Source organism: Trachypithecus francoisi, unplaced genomic scaffold (genome assembly GCF_009764315.1).
Source record: "Trachypithecus francoisi isolate TF-2019V2 unplaced genomic scaffold, Tfra_2.0 Lachesis_group11, whole genome shotgun sequence".
Taxonomy (NCBI): Eukaryota; Metazoa; Chordata; class Mammalia; order Primates; family Cercopithecidae; genus Trachypithecus; species Trachypithecus francoisi.
Genome location: NW_022681456.1, coordinates 13,116,001 through 13,133,133, shown reverse-complemented (window position 1 = coordinate 13,133,133; position 17,133 = coordinate 13,116,001). Strand labels below are relative to the sequence as shown.

Here is a 17,133-nt window from a genome sequence, read left to right as displayed (position 1 = left end):
CCCACGGCCACGGAGCCTCCCTCATTGCTAGCACAGCAGTCTGCGATCTAAGCGCAAGGCAGCAGTGAGGCTGGGGGAGGGGCACCCGCCATTGCTGAGGCTTAAGTAGGTAAACAAAGCCACTGGGAAGCTCGAACTGGGTGGAGCTCACAGCAGCTTAAGGAAACCTGCCTGTCTCTGTAGACTCCACCTCTGGGGACAGGGCACAGCTAAAAAACAACAGGGGAAGCAGCAGAGGCCTGTGCAGACCTGAACAACTCTGTCTGACAGCTTTGAAGACAGCAGTGGATCTCCCAACACAGAGGTTGAGATCTGAGAACGGACAGACTGCCTGCTCAAGTGGGTCCCTGACCCCTGAGTAGCCTAACTGGGAGACATCCCCCACTAGGGGCAGTCTGACACCCCACACCTCACAGGGTGGAGTACACCTCTGAGAGGAAGCTTCCCAAGTAAGAATCAGACAGGTACACTTGCTGTTCAGCAATATTCTATCTTCTGCAACCTCAGCTGCTGATACCCAGGCAAACAGGGTCTGGAGTGGACCTCAAGCAATCTCCAACAGACCTACAGCTGAGGGTCCTGACTATTAGAAGGAAAACTATCAAACAGGAAGAACACCTATACCAAAACCCCATCAGTACGTCACCATCATCAAAGACCAGAGGCAGATAAAAACCACAAAGATGGGGAAGAAGCAGGGCAGAAAAGCTGGAAATTCAAAAAATAAGAGCGCATCTCCCCCTGCAAAGGCGTGCAGCTCATCGCCAGCAACGGATCAAAGCTGGTCAGAGAATGACTTTGATGAGATGAGAGAAGAAGGCTTCAGTCCATCAAACTTCTCAGAGCTAAAGGAGGAATTACGTACCCAGCGCAAAGAAACTAAAAATCTTGAAAAAAGAGTGGAAGAATTGATAGCTAGAATAATTAATGCAGAGAAGGTCATAAATGAAATGACAGAGATGAAAACCATGACACGAGAAATACGTGACAAATCCACAAGCTTCAGTAACCGACTCGATCAACTGGAAGAAAGAGTATCAGCGATTGAGGATCAAATGAATGAAATGAAGCGAGAAGAGAAACCAAAAGAAAAAAGAAGAAAAAGAAATGAACAAAGCCTGCAAGAAGTATGGGATTATGTAAAAAGACCAAATCTACGTCTGATTGGGGTGCCTGAAAGTGAGGGGGAAAATGGAACCAAGTTGGAAAACACTCTTCAGGATATTATCCAGGAGAACTTCCCCAACCTAGTAGGGCAGGCCAACATTCAAATTCAGGAAATACAGAGAACACCACAAAGATACTCCTCGAGAAGAGCAACTCCAAGACACATAATTGCCAGATTCACCAAAGTTGAAATGAAGGAAAAAATCTTAAGGGCAGCCAGAGAGAAAGGTCGGGTTACCCACAAAGGGAAGCCCATCAGACTAACAGCAGACCTCTCGGCAGAAACTCTACAAGCCAGAAGAGAGTGGGGGCCAATATTCAACATTCTTAAAGAAAAGAATTTTAAACCTAGAATTTCATATCCAGCCAAACTAAGTTTCATCAGTGAAGGAGAAATAAAATCCTTTACAGATAAGCAAATGCTTAGAGATTTTGTCACCACCAGGCCTGCCTTACAAGAGACCCTGAAGGAAGCCCTAAACATGGAAAGGAACAACCGGTACCAGCCATTGCAAAAACATGCCAAAATGTAAAGACCATCAAGGCTAGGAAGCAACTGCATCAACTAACGAGCAAAATAACCAGTTAATATCATAATGGCAGGATCAAGTTCACACATAACAATATTAACCTTAAATGTAAATGGACTAAATGCTCCAATTAAAAGACACAGACTGGCAAACTGGATAAAGAGTCAAGACCCATCAGTCTGCTGTATTCAGGAGACCCATCTCACATGCAGAGACATACATAGGCTCAAAATAAAGGGATGGAGGATGATCTACCAAGCAAATGGAGAACAAAAAAAAGCAGGGGTTGCAATCCTAGTCTCTGATAAAATGGACTTTAAACCATCAAAGACAAAGAAGGCCATTACATAATGGTAAAGGGATCAATTCAACAGGAAGAGCTAACTATCCTAAATATATATGCACCCAATACCGGAGCACCCAAATTCATAAAGCAAGTCCTTAGAGACCTACAAAGAGACTTAGACTCCCATACAATAATAATGGGAGACTTCAACACTTCACTGTCAACATTAGACAGATCAACGAGACAGAAAGTTAACAAGGATATCCAGGAATTGAACTCATCTCTGCACCAAGCGGACCTAATAGACATCTATAGAACTCTCCACCCCAAATCAACAGAATATACATTCTTCTCAGCACCACATCGCACTTACTCCAAAATTGACCACATAATTGGAAGTAAAGCACTCCTTAGCAAATGTAAAAGAACAGAAATTATAACAAACTGTCTCTCAGACCACAGTGCAATCAAACTAGAACTCAGGACTAACAAACTCAATCAAAACCGCTCAACTACATGGAAACTGAACAACCTGCTCCTGGATGACTATTGGGTACATAACGAAATGAAGGCAGAAATAAAGATGTTCTTTGAAACCAATGAGAACAAAGATACAACATACCAGAATCTCTGGGACACATTTAAAGCAGTGTGTAGAGGGAAATTTATAGCACTAAATTCCCACAAGAGAAAGCTGGAAAGATCTAAAATTGACACTCTAACATCACAATTAAAAGAACTGGAGAAGCAAGAGCAAACACATTCAAAAGCTAGCAGAAGGCAAGAAATAACTAAGATCAGAGCAGAAATGAAGGAGATAGAGACACAAAAAACCCTCCAAAAAATCAATGAATCCAGGAGTTGGTTTTTTGAAAAGATCAACAAAATTGACAGACTGCTAGCAAGACTAATAAAGAAGAAAAGAGAGAAGAATCAAATAGACGCAATAAAAAATGAAAAAGGGGATATCACCACCGACCCCACAGAAATACAAACTACCATCAGAGAATACTATAAACACCTCTACACAAATCAACTAGAAAATCCAGAAGAAATGGATAATTTCCTGGACACTTACACTCTCCCAAGACTAAACCAGGAAGAAGTTGAATCCCTGAATAGACCAATAGCAGGCTCTGAAATTGAGGCAATAATTAACAGCCTACCAACCAAAAAAAGTCCAGGACCAGATGGATTCACAGCTGAATTCTACCAGAGGTACAAGGAGGAGCTGGTACCATTCCTTCTGAAACTATTCCAATCAATAGAAAAAGAGGGAATCCTCCCTAACTCATTTTATGAGGCCAACATCATCCTGATACCAAAGCCTGACAGAGACACAACAAAAAAAGAAAATTTTAGACCAATATCCCTGATGAACATCGATGCAAAAATCCTCAATAAAATACTGGCAAACCGGATTCAGCAGCACATCAAAAAGCTTATCCACCGTGATCAAGTGGGCTTCATCCCTGGGATGCAAGGCTGGTTCAACATTCGCAAATCAATAAACGTAATCCAGCATATAAACAGAACCAAAGACAAGAACCACATGATTATCTCAATAGATGCAGAAAAGGCTTTTGACAAAATTCAACAGCCCTTCATGCTAAAAACGCTCAATAAATTCGGTATTGATGGAACGTACCTCAAAATAATAAGAGCTATTTATGACAAACCCACAGCCAATATCATACTGAATGGGCAAAAACTGGAAAAATTCCCTTTGAAAACTGGCACAAGACAGGGATGCCCTCTCTCACCACTCCTATTAACATAGTGTTGGAAGTTCTGGCTAGGGCAATCAGGCAAGAGAAAGAAATCAAGGGTATCCAGTTAGGAAAAGAAGAAGTCAAATTGTCCCTGTTTGCAGATGACACGATTGTATATTTAGAAAACCCCATTGTCTCAGCCCAAAATCTCCTTAAGCTGATAAGCAACTTCAGCAAAGTCTCAGGATACAAAATTAATGTGCAAAAATCACAAGCATTCTTATACACCAGTAACAGACAAACAGAGAGCCAAATCATGAATGAACTTCCATTCACAATTGCTTCAAAGAGAATAAAATACCTAGGAATCCAACTTACAAGGGATGTAAAGGACCTCTTCAAGGAGAACTACAAACCACTGCTCAGTGAAATAAAAGAGGACACTAACAAATGGAAGAACATACCATGCTCATGGATAGGAAGAATCAATATCGTGAAAATGGCCATACTGCCCAAGGTTATTTATAGATTCAATGCCATCCCCATCAAGCTACCAATGAGTTTCTTCACAGAATTGGAAAAAACGGCTTTAAAGTTCATATGGAACCAAAAAAGAGCCCGCATTGCCAAGACAATCCTAAGTCAAAAGAACAAAGCTGGAAGCATCACGCTACCTGACTTCAAACTGTACTACAAGGCTACAGTAACCAAAACAGCATGGTACTGGTACCAAAACAGAGATATAGACCAATGGAACAGAACAGAGTCCTCAGAAATAATACCACACATCTACAGCCATCTGATCTTTGACAAACCTGAGAGAAACAAAAAATGGGGAAAGGATTCCCTATTTAATAAATGGTGCTGGGAAAATTGGCTAGCCATAAGTAGAAAGCTGAAACTGGATCCTTTCCTTACTCCTTATATGAAAATTAATTCAAGATGGATTAGAGACTTAAATGTTAGACCTAATACCATAAAAACCCTAGAAGAAAACCTAGGTAGTACCATTCAGGACATAGGCATGGGCAAGGACTTCATGTCTAAAACACCAAAAGCAATGGCAGCAAAAGCAAAAATTGACACATGGGATCTCATTAAACTAAAGAGCTTCTGCACAGCAAAAGAAACTACCATCAGAGTGAACAGGCAACCTACAGAATGGGAGAACATTTTTGCAATCTACTCATCTGACAAAGGGCTAATATCCAGAATCTACAAAGAACTCAAACAAATTTACAAGAAAAAAAAAACAAACAACCCCATCAAAAAGTGGGCAAAGGATATGAACAGACATTTCTCAAAAGAAGACATTCATACAGCCAACAGACACATGAAAAAATGCTCATCATCACTGGCCATCAGAGAAATGCAAATCAAAACCACAATGAGATACCATCTCACACCAGTTAGAATGGCAATCATTAAAAAGTCAGGAAACAACAGGTGTTGGAGAGGATGTGGAGAAACAGGAACACTTTTACACTGTTGGTGGGATTGTAAACTAGTTCAACCATTATGGAAAACAGTATGGCGATTCCTCAAGGATCTAGAACTAGATGTACCATATGACCCAGCCATCCCACTACTGGGTATATACCCAAAGGATTAGAAATCATGCTGCTATAAAGACACATGCACACGTATGTTTATTGCGGCACTATTCACAATAGCAAAGACTTGGAATCAACCCAAATGTCCACCTGTGACAGACTGGATTAAGAAAATGTGGCACGTATACACCATGGAATATTATGCAGCCATAAAAAAGGATGAGTTTGCGTCCTTTGTAGGGACATGGATGCAGCTGGAAACCATCATTCTTAGTAAACTATCACAAGAAGAGAAAACCAAACACCGCATGTTCTCACTCATAGGTGGGAACTGAACAATGACATCACTTGGACTCGGGAAGGGGAACATCACACATCGGGGCCTGTCATGGGGAGGGGGGAGGGGGGAGGGATTGCATTGGGAGTTATACCTGATATAAATGACGAATTGATGGGTGCTGATGAGTTGATGGGTGCAGCACACCAACATGGCACAGGTATACATATGTAACAAACCTGCACGTTATGCACATGTACCCTAGAACTTAAAGTATAATAAAAAAAAAAAAAAAGAAAAGCATAACTGGCATCACGTTAATCAAGTGATCAAAGTGAGCATCAACATGAATATGATAAATTGAAACTGAGAGTCACCTGCTTGGATGCAATAAGAACAGAGCATCTTGTCTGTGATATTCCAGCCAAAGATCAAGACCCTGAATCTAAACATGAGCAACATCAGACAAATTCAAATTTTACAAAATAACTGGCCTATAATCATCAGAATTGTCAAGGTCATGAGAGTCCAGGAAAAATCAAAGAACTGCTCCAGATTGAAGGAGACTAAAGAGACAAGACAATTAAGTGTCACGTGTGATCCTCAACTCGATTGTTTTATTCTAAAAGACATTATGGGGGCTGGGCATGGTGGCTCATGCCTGAAATCCCAGCACTTTGGGAGGCCGAGGCGGACAGATCACTTGAGGTCAGGAGTTCGAGGCCAGCCTAGCCAACATGGTGAAACTCCATCTCTACTAAAAAATACAAAAATTAGCTGGGTGTGGTGGCGTGCTACTTGTGGGGCTGAATCACTTGAACCCGGGAGGCGGAGGCTGCGGTGAGCTGAAATCTCACCACTGCACTCTAACTTGGGTGACTAAGTGAGACTGTGTCTTAAAAAAAAAAAAAAACTGTGTACATCAACTGCTTAAAATAAATAAATTATACATATGCATATATATGTAAATATATTCTATGCATGTGTACATATATATTTCTGTGTATATATATTCTGTATGCAATATATATTCTGTGTGTATATACATGTGTGTATATATATATTCTATGTATATATTCATTGTGTATCTATCAATGGTTTAAGAAAAAAAGTTGTTTATACTGTATGTGATGGTTAGTCTTATGTGTCAACTTATAATCCTAGATGACTATATATCTATCTCCTACTGGTTCCATTTCCCTTAAGAACCCTGATTATACTGTACTTGCAACTTTTCATTAAATTTGTGATTGTTGGCCAGGAGCGGTGGCTCACGCCTGTAATCCCAACACTTTGGGAGGCCGAGGCAGGCAGATCACTTGAGGTCAGGAGTTCAAGACTAGCCTAGCCAACGTGGTGAAACGCCGTCTCTACTAAAAATACAAAAATTAGCCGGGCATGGTGGAGAGAACCTATAATCCCACCTATTCAGAAGGCTGAGACAGAAGAATCGTTTGAACCCAGGAGGCAGAGGTTGCAGTGAGCAGAGACTGTGCAACTGCACTCCAGCCTAGGTGACAAAGCAAGACTCTGTCTCCAAAAAAAAAAACAAAAAAAATGGTTACTGGGCCGGGCGCAGTGGCTCAAGCCTGTAATCCCAGCACTTTGGGAGGCCGAGACGGGCAGATCACGAGGTCAGGAGATCGAGACCATCCTGGCTAACACGGTGAAACCCCGTGTCTACTAAAAAATACAAAAAACTAGCCGGGCGAGGTGGCGGGCGCCTGTAGTCCCAGCTACTCGGGAGGCTGAGGCAGGAGAATGGTGGGAACCCGGGAGGCGGAGCTTGCAGTGAGCTGAGATCCGGCCACTACACTCCAGCCTGGGTGACAGAGCGAGACTCCGTCTCAAAAAAAAAAAAAAAAAAATGGTTACTGTTTCAATTTTTTTAATTTAATTTTAAACTTAAAAAATTGTTTAGGTTATTGTTAGAACAAGTTACAGGGGATTTGTTTGTCTGTTTGTTTGTTTTGTTTTGTTTTAGAGACAGGGTCTTGCCATGTTACCTAAGCTGGTCTCAAACTCCTGGGCCCAAACCATCCTCCCGCCTTGGCCTCCCAAAGTGCTGGGATTACAGGTGTGAGCAAAGTTACAGGTTTTGATATGTTAGTTAATATAAAACTATTAAATATTTTTACATAGGTTGTCCATGTACTACCTAAAATCATGAGATTTAACACTACCAGCGATAAATCTAACACATTTGGGAAACAGCAACCTAACCCCAGTAATTTACTACACCTGATGCTGATCCTTCTTTTGTCTGGCACATAAAAGGTGTCCAAGGAAGGCTGAACTGAACAGTCTACACCTTTGCTTGCTCACCACTGACTCTGTCTGACCCCTGAAGCTTCCATTAAAATAAGCAGTCTCCAAACAAAAAATAAAAATAAAAATAAATAAAATAAGCAGTCTCAGCCAGGAGGCGTGGCTCATGCCTGTAATCCCAACACTTTGGGAGGGGGAGATGGAAGGATTACTTGAGGCCAGGAGTTCAAGACCAGCCTGGGCAACATAGGGAGATCCCACCTCTACACAATTTTTCTTTTTTTTTTTTTGAGATGGAGCGTTTGCTCTTGTTGCCCAGGCTAGAATGCATGGCATGATCTAACCTCTGCCTCCCAGGTTCAAGCGATTCTCCTGCCTCAGCTCCCGAGTAGCTGGGATTACAGGCATGTGCCACCACACCCAGCTAATTTTTTGTATTTTTAGTAGAGACAGGGTTTCTCCATGTTGGTCAGGCTGGTCCCGAACTCCCAACCTCAAGTAATCTGCCTGCTTCAGCCTCCCAAAGTGCTGGGATTATAGGCGTGAGCCACCGCTCCTGGCTCACAAAATTTTTTTTTAAAGTTAGTTGGGGGCTGGGCACAGTGGCTCACGCCTGTAATCCCAGTACTTTGAGAGGCTGAAGTGGGCAGATCACTTGAGGTCAGGAGTTCGAGACCAGCCTGGCCAACACGGCAAAACTCTGTCTCTACTAAAAAAAACACATTAGCCAGACATGGTGGTGCCTGCCTGTAGTCCCAGCTACTAGGGTGGCTGAAGCACAAGAATCACTTGAACCCAGGAGGAAGAGGGTGCAGTGAGTGAGATCAAGCCACTGAACTCCAGTGGACTCTGTCTCAAAAAAATAAAAATAAAAAAACTTTTTAAAATAATAAAGTGGGCCGGGTGCAGTGGCTCACACCTGTAATCCCAGCACTTTGGGAGGCCGAGGCAGGCAGACCACAAGGTCAGAAGTTTGAGACGAGCCTGACCAACATGGTGAAACTCCCCCTCTCTACTAAAAATACAAAAATTAGCCAGGTGTAGTGGCAGGCACCTGTAATCCCAGCTACTCAGGAGGCTGAGCCAGGAGAATCACTTGAACCTGGAAGGCGGGGGTTGCAGTGAGCCAAGATTGCATCACTGCACTCTAGCCTGGGCAACAGAGTGAGACTCATTCTCTAAATAAATAAATAAATAAATAAATAATAAAGTGAACTGGGTGTGGCAGCACATGCCTATAGTCCCAGCTACTTGAGAGGCTGAGGCGGGACGGTCCCTTAAGCCCAGGAGTTTGAGGATGCAGTGAGCTATGAGCACACCACTGCATTCCGGCACAGATGACAGTGAGACCCTGTCTCTAAAATAATAGAAACAGTCGGCCAGGCGCGGTGGCTCACGCCTGTAATCCCAGCACTTTGGGAGGCCGAGGCGGGTGAATCACGAGGTCAGGAGATGGAGACCATCCTGGCTAACACGGTGAAACCCCATCTCTACTAAAAAAATACAAAAAAATTAGCCGGATGTGGTGGTGGGCACCTGTAGTCCCAGCTACTTGGGAGGCTGAGGCAGGAGAATGGTGTGAACCCGGGAGGCGGAGCTTGCAGTGAGCCGAGATTGTGCCACCACACTCCAGCCTGGGCGACAGAGCAAGACTCCGTCTCTAAATAAATAAATAAATAGTCTCTGAGGACCCCTTCCAGCTGTCAGAGAACCTGGGTGGGTGTGCGGGCCTCTCCCAGGAGAGGCCTCGGACTTGTCTGCAGAACAGCATCCCTCCCTCCTCTCGGGAGCTTCTTTTCCTTTGCTCCTTGTGCTGGCTTCTCTCCTCTCATGCCCTTAAATTCCAAATGGCTCAGTTAAGGACCCTACTTTTCTTTTCTATGCATCCTCTTAAGGAATGAATAGGCGGCTTTAGTTAGCACCTGTATGTGTACAATTTTATAAGCCCCCAGCCCACACTTCCACACGGTCATTTCAGGCCATTCGCGTGGAGGAAGGCATACCTATTTCAATGTCTCTATTGTTTGCCTGCCGTGTGGTCTATTGGATTCTTTTCTTTTTACATGCACTATTTCCCGTCAAAAACATAAGCATCACAAGGTCAGGGCTACACGTAATGTCTCTTCCCCGGGACCTAGAAACATACCAGATACAGCAGATGCTCAGGTAGTGTGAACTGAGGAGACACAGTTCTTTCTCAGGAGCTGGGAGGCTGAGTGAGCATATTCCACTCCTCTCTTCCAAATTATCTGCCATGTCCTGTCACTTTTCCTTTCTATTATGTTGCTCACATTTTATTGCTAAACACAGAAGCCACTCTCAGATCCTGACAAGCAGCTTCCTGCCCTCCACCGCTTCTCTGATTGGAGGGCACATAAAGTCACTGAAGTCCACAGGGCCAGACTCTGATGCCAACCTCCTCCTTCCAGAGGCATAAATAATCCCCAACAGCCTCACAAAGTAAACTGCTATTCAAAAACTGGTTCTTGGGGGAATGGGGAGGTATTGTATAATGGATAGAGAGTTTCTGTTTGGGATAGAAAAGTTCTAGAAATGGATAGTGGTCATGGTTGTACAACATCATGAATGCACTGAATACCACTCAGTTGCACATTTAAAAATGGTTAAAATGGTACACTTTATGTTATATATATTTTACCACAATTTTTTAAAAAAAGGTTCTTGAGTTTCCCACCCATTTCCCCCTCCCCACCCAAATGTCCTCATTTCGCCATTTCCCAGTCTGTTCTGAACCACTGAACACACACACACACCCACACACACACACTTGCATAGCATTCTAGTACTCCAGAATGTCACACTTCTACCCAACATGTTCTCATCACTTCTCTCTGCCCAGAACCTACATTTCCCCCCATCAGTGAGAACTGTCCCTAACTGTCCCTTGCTCACCCACAACATCTCCCCTCACATCATCGTTAATTAATTTGCTAATTGCTCTCCCGCTTCTGTGATACTTTCACTGGTAAGCACCTGCTTTATACACTTGCATTTTTCCTCCACTTTTCAAGGTTGTTTTTAAACCCTGAAAATAACAGCCATGGGACTTCTATTCCTTTTGCAAGCTTCCTGCAGAGCTGGGTACATTATCAGACATATCATGTGCACTAAAAATGTCTGTAAGTAATAAATTACTCTCTGAATTCCAAGGCTGACGGCCATCTCTCTAAAACACAGCAAATGAATCAATGTCGAGAGACAGTAGCCTTGTTTAAAAGAAAGAAAAATACCACAACAAAAAAGATAACGTTCTACCTGCTCTCAAACAAGCAACTCCCTAGCCACATAACAAAGAATTTTATTTGATTTCTTCAAAGGCCTGTTTTAAAACCAAATCCATATGCCCACAACACAAATATCTAAAGCGTGTACAAAAGCAATGCGATTCACCCCACCATATGTATATCCTGAGTCCCCAGCTAGCGGTCATAAAAGATCATCTTAAATTCATTAGTTAAAAGGCCAACTTGGTACTGAAATAAATCACAACTATAGAAACATGATACATCAAGAGGAATTTGTGAGCCTTCAAAATTAGCCAACATCAGTTCAAGAAGATGAGCTAAGAACACAAGAGACCTTTTTGCCCCAAGCATCATTAAATATAGTCACAGAGGAAAACGTGCTCGATCCTAGATGCCAGTGCAGCAGATTATCGTCTTTGCAATGAACACTCCGGTACAGAAAGTGGAAAAGCATGATGTTAAAATCCTCCTACCTGCTCCTGGGCCAATAAAGCCTTCTTCTTCATCACTTTCATAGCATGGATGTCCCCGGTTGCCTTCTCTCTCACCACCTGCACTTCAGCAAAGTGACCACAACCTACAAGACTTCTGACTTCAAAGTCCTTTGCTGAAGGCTGGAGCTCCTGTAACTCAGCTATGGTGTCGGAATCTGCAAAAGATGCAAGAGTTATCCCCAGGTAAATAAAGCATGCAAATATATGCATCTTTATGAAAGAAAAAAAAAAAAGAAAATAGCGTTCAGATAGCTTCCCTCACTGTCAAAGACATTCACTTTCTCATCCATCATGAATAATTATAAAATCAGTACAAAAGTGTTTTTATATGTTAAGTTAAAATTAAGGGCTCCAGAAATTCCAAAGTACAGTTTCCATGGCAGCTACAATTTGAATCCCATAGACTCAGAAAACAGGGAGAGAGGATACAAATTATGTTTTCCTTCTTCCTCTCTGAAGGCTGCAGGGCAGTGTTTGGTCGAGCATGCTTATCAGCATTTACACTGGTTTACAGTGTGACATAGTCAACAAGAGTCTAATTTAGACCAACTTGGGACCTGGCTTCCAGGTCATTCCATTCTAACTACATGTGCTTAGTTTTATCCCACTAGCCCAAGGTTCATCTTCCTTGGATTGTATCAGTAATGCCTTCGTAGATTTAATATGTGGCAGTGCTTAAAGGGGCAGAGGGGGCAAGGCATGGTGGCTGACATCTGTAATCCCAACACTTTGGGAGGCCTAGGCAGGTGGATCACTGGAGGTCAGGAGTTCAAGACCAGCCTGGCCAACATGGTGAAACCCCATCTCTACTAAAAATACAAAAATTAGCCAGGTGTGGTGGTGCATGCCCGTAATTCCAGCTACTCGGGAGGCTGAGGCACAAGAAACACTTGAACCTGGGAGGCAGAGGATGCAATGAGCTGAGATCGTGTCACTGCACTCCAATCTGGGTGACAGAGCAAGACTCCGTTTCAAAAAAAAAAAAAAAGCATGGAGGCCGGGCGCGGTGGTTCACGCCTGTAATCCCAGCACTTTGGGAGGTTGAGGTGGGCGGATCACGAGGTCAGGAGATCAAGACCATCCTGGCTAACATGGTGAAACCCCATCTCTGCTAAAAAAATAAGCCGGGTGTGGTGGTGGGCACCTGTAGTCCCAGCTACTCGGGAGGCTGAGGCAGGAGGATGGTGTGAACCCAGGAGGCAGAGCTTGCAGTGAGCCGAGATCACGCCACTGCACTCCAGCCTGGGCGACAGAGCAAGACTCCATCTCCAAAAATAAATAAATAAATAAAAATGAAAAAAAAAAAAAGGCGTGGTAGGCAGAAGGGCTTACCACTCAGAGAACCAAATGGGGCCCTGACATCTGCTCTGCAGGGCTAACATGCCACATGTCCAAATGGATTTGCAACTATCTTTTTCTTACCATACAGTCTCATTCTTTTTCCAAGTCTAATCTTTCAGTCAGAGATCCTCAACGTATAAAGTATGGACTAAATGGACAGCAGATTTGGAATCTAACATGTTTATTAACACTCTAGATACACTGATCTGATACATCGCTAGATGTGCGATGACCCTAATGACCTGCAGGAATGAAGGGGAGCAGCAGTGGCTGACCCAAAAATTTAATCCTGCACATTACAAGGGAACAGCATCATATACAGGCATTACACAACATGGGCAGGCAAGCAATTCTTATAATCAAAATTACCCTGGAGAATCCGGCAGAATGATGCCACACTAAAGACCAAGGGACTGTCTTAAAATCCCAAACACACATGGAATCTTCTGGGAACTGGAAGGGATGGCCATTTCAATGGCTGGGCAGCAGATAAGGTTAGCAGCTACATTCTAGAGTCATACTCAGCCCTGCAAGTGGCTCACCCAACGAGACGGACTTGGTCCATCAAAGGGAAAAGCCATTTCATACCACAGTCAGTGAGTGGCATTTTAATGAGTTGGCCAGTGTCATTTTTTTCATTTTTTTTTTTTTAAGAGACACAATTGGCCGGGCATAGTAGCTCACACCTGTAATCCCAACACTTTGGGAGGCCAAGGTGGGTGGATCACCTGAGGTCAGGAGTTCAACATGGTGAAAACCCCATCTCTACTAACAATACAAAAATTAGCTGCGCACGAGTGGCTGCTTGCAATCCCAGCTGCTCAGGAGGCTGAGGCATGAGAATCACTTGAACTTGGGAGGTGCAAGTTGCAGTGAGCAGAGATCGCACCACTGCACTTCAGCTTGGGTGACAGAGTGAGACTCCATCTAAAAAAAAAAAAAAAAAAAAGAACATGATCTTGCTCTGTTGCCCAGCCTGGAATGCAGTGGTGAAATCATAGAATCATAGCTCACTGCAGCCTCGAACTCTTGGACTCAAGGGATCCTCACCCACCTCATTCTCCCGAGTAGCTGGGACTATAGGTGCACACCACCATATGTACAGGTAGGGTCTCATTATGTTGCCCAGGCTGGTCTCAAACTCCTGGACTAAAGCAATCCTCCCAACTTGGCTTCCCAAAGCACTAGGATTACAGGCATGAACTATCACACTCAGCCTGCAACTGTAACTGGTCTTGTCCACCCTCTTCCTTTGTTGCACGGGTGGAGTTGAAATCTCTTGGGTCAAAGGCATATATAATGAGTGCCACGGTATTAGAGTCTTCTCAGCCACAGACCCCACCCCTCACTTCAGCAGTCATCCTGAATATACCTTCCCTTGGTCCCTTGGGGAACCAGGCAAGAGTGGTGGGTGGATCCACACAAAGTCGTGACCACTGTAAAAAACAAATCTAGGGCACCTACATGGGGAACGCCATGAAGAAGCAAAATTAAAAGCTATACAGTATTTTCCTTTTGCCCTGACAATGCTGTAACAAGCGCGTCTTCCTTCCCTGTCTCTTTCCAAGTTTCTTCCAGATCAAGTATTTGAGTTTTGAATTGTAATTCCCCAAAAACTTGCTGGACTGAACTGGATTTTCTTATTGCTCATACACAAAGTCAGTCTCTCCTAATTCTTCATTATGCCTTGGATTGTTTACAAAGTTGCTTACAGTGGTGTCCAACTTAATAACTGGGTCTGTCACTGGCGACCACCAGGTATCTCAACTGCACAAGGAGACAGACCACGTTGCTTTGCAGGCAAAACCACGACAATACTATCTTGGAATTCTGAGAAGCCATTTCAAATCTCCATTTCTTTATCTAAAGACTTTTGGAGGCCGGGCGCGGTGGCTCAAGCCTGTAATCCCAGCACTTTGGGAGGCCGAGACGGGCGGATCACGAGGTCAGGAGATCGAGACCATCCTGGCTAACACGGTGAAACCCCGTCTCTACTAAAAATACAAAAAAAACTAGCCGGGCGAGGTGGCAGGCGCCTGTAGTCCCAGCTACTCGGGAGGCTGAGGCAGGAGAATGGCGTAAACCCAGGAGGCGGAGCTTGCAGTGAGCTGAGATCCGGCCACTGCACTCCAGTCCGGGCGACAGAGTGAGACTCCGCCTCAAAAAAAAAAAAAAAAAAAAGACTTTTGGATTATTAAGGCAAACATATGAGGCTACATTCAAGCCTATGATTATTAAAAAAAAAAAAAAAAAAAAGACCAGTACAATGGCTCAGGCCTGTAATCCTAGCACTTTGGGAAGCCCAGGTGGGTGGATCACCTGAGGTCAGGAGTTTGAGATCAACCTGGCCAACATGGTGAAACCCCATCTCTACTAAATACAAAAATTAGCTGGGTGTGGTGGCACATGCCTATAATCCCAACTAGTCGGGAGGCTGAGGCATAAGAATCACTTGAACCAGGGAGACAGAGGTTGTGATGAGCTGAGATCGAGCCACTGCACTCCAGCCTGAGGGATAGAGTGAGATTTTTTCTCCAAAAAAAAAAAAAAAAGAACTTCACAACTTCTCTCTATACCAGCTACTTCTGTGACCCTAAAACTGTCACATCACTCTTCACCCCTGTGCACTTTTAGCTGCATTATCTAAGGGCCCAGTGGGCATTGAATATTGAGGTACTAAGGTAGAGATAAGGACCCAAAGCACTGTGAAAATGCAGTCATAGAGCCAGGCGCCATGGTTCACGCCTGTAATCCCAGCACTTTGGGAGGCTGAGGCGGGTGGATTACCTGAGGTCAGGAGTTCAAGACCATCCTGGCTAACATGGTGAAACCCCATCTCTATGGAAAATACAAAAAATTAGCCAGGTGCGGTGATGCATGCCTGTAATCCCAGCTACTTAGGAGGCTGAGGCGGGAGAATCGCTTGAACCCGGGAGGCAGAGGTTGCAGTGAGCTGAGATCGCGCCATTGCACTCCAGCCTAGGCAACAAGAGCGAAACTCTGACTCCATCTCAAAAAAAAAAAAAAGAAAAGAAAAGAAAAGAAAATGCAGGCCGGGCGCGGTGGCTCAAGCCTGTAATCCCAGCACTTTGGGAGGCCGAGATGGGCGGATCACGAGGTCAGGAGATCAAGACCATCCTGGCTAACACGGTGAAACCCCGTCTCTACTAAAAATACAAAAACTAGCCGGGCGAGGTGGCGGGCGCCTGTAGTCCCAGCTACTCGGGAGGCTGAGGCAGGAGAATGGCGTAAACCCGGGAGGCGGAGCTTGCAGTGAGCTGAGATCTGGCCACTGCACTCCAGTCCGGGCGACAGAGCGAGACTCCGCCTCAAAAAAAAAAAAAAAAAAGAAAAGAAAATGCAATCAGAGAATAACTTTGTCAGATATCATCTGGACCCAAGAGCAAAAGTCAACATAGCGGGGTGTATTGCTTCCTTTTTTGAAACATGGTAATTCAACCTTTCAATTTCTAGGAATCATCCATTGTCTACAGAAATACTTGCACGTGTGCTCAAAAAAGATGTATACAAAGATGTGCACAATGAAAACTGTTGTAACAAAAAAATAATCAGAAACCACCTAAACGTTTATCAAGAGGAAAGTTGAAACAGTCTACAAGTCTGCCCATAACAAGATGGCTCAGTCTCCATTAGAACACATATTCCTTACAGGCAGGGAGTTTTCTCTGGTTTAAACAAACCAGGACGAGAGGAGGGAGACAATTTGAAAAATATAACTATTTGAAAAAATAACGTTTGTTTGTTTGTTTGTTTCTGGGATGCAGTCTCACTCTGTCACCCTGGCTGTAGTGCAGTGGCATAGTCTTGGCTCACTGCAACCTCCGCCTCCAGGGTTCAAGCAGTTCTCATGCTTTGGTCTCCCGAGTAGCTGGAACTACAGGTGCCCACCGCACCCGGCTAATTTTTGTATTTTTAGGAGACTGGGTTTCACCATTTTGGCCAGGGTGGTCTCAAACTCCTGACCTCAAGTACTACACCCGCCTCGGGCTCCCAAAGTGCCAGGATTCCAGGCGTGAGCCACCACACCTGGCCACCTTGAGGTATGTTTTTAAATTTCCATAATAAATATTTTTAAGGCACACACAAAATTGGAATACTATACAGCAATCTGTTGGTAGTGATTATCTCAGGTAAGATTTGGAGGGATTTTTCTCTTACTATGTATGTGATGTGCTATAATCGAAATGTTTGTGCCCCTTGCCCCCGCAAAATTCATGT

The 17,133-nt window shown here is 43.9% G+C and overlaps 1 protein-coding gene across 6 annotated transcripts in view; it reads right to left on the bottom strand.

The window, feature by feature from the left end:
• Positions 1–17,133, bottom strand: part of CIT (citron rho-interacting serine/threonine kinase) — a 208,960-nt gene that overhangs the window by 175,745 nt on the left and 16,082 nt on the right. For all 6 annotated transcript variants that reach the window (XM_033220411.1, XM_033220412.1, XM_033220414.1 and 3 more), the window contains exon 4: positions 11,533–11,708. In XM_033220411.1, the coding sequence (XP_033076302.1) occupies positions 11,533–11,708 (176 nt within the window). The remainder of the gene's footprint in view (positions 1–11,532; positions 11,709–17,133) is intronic.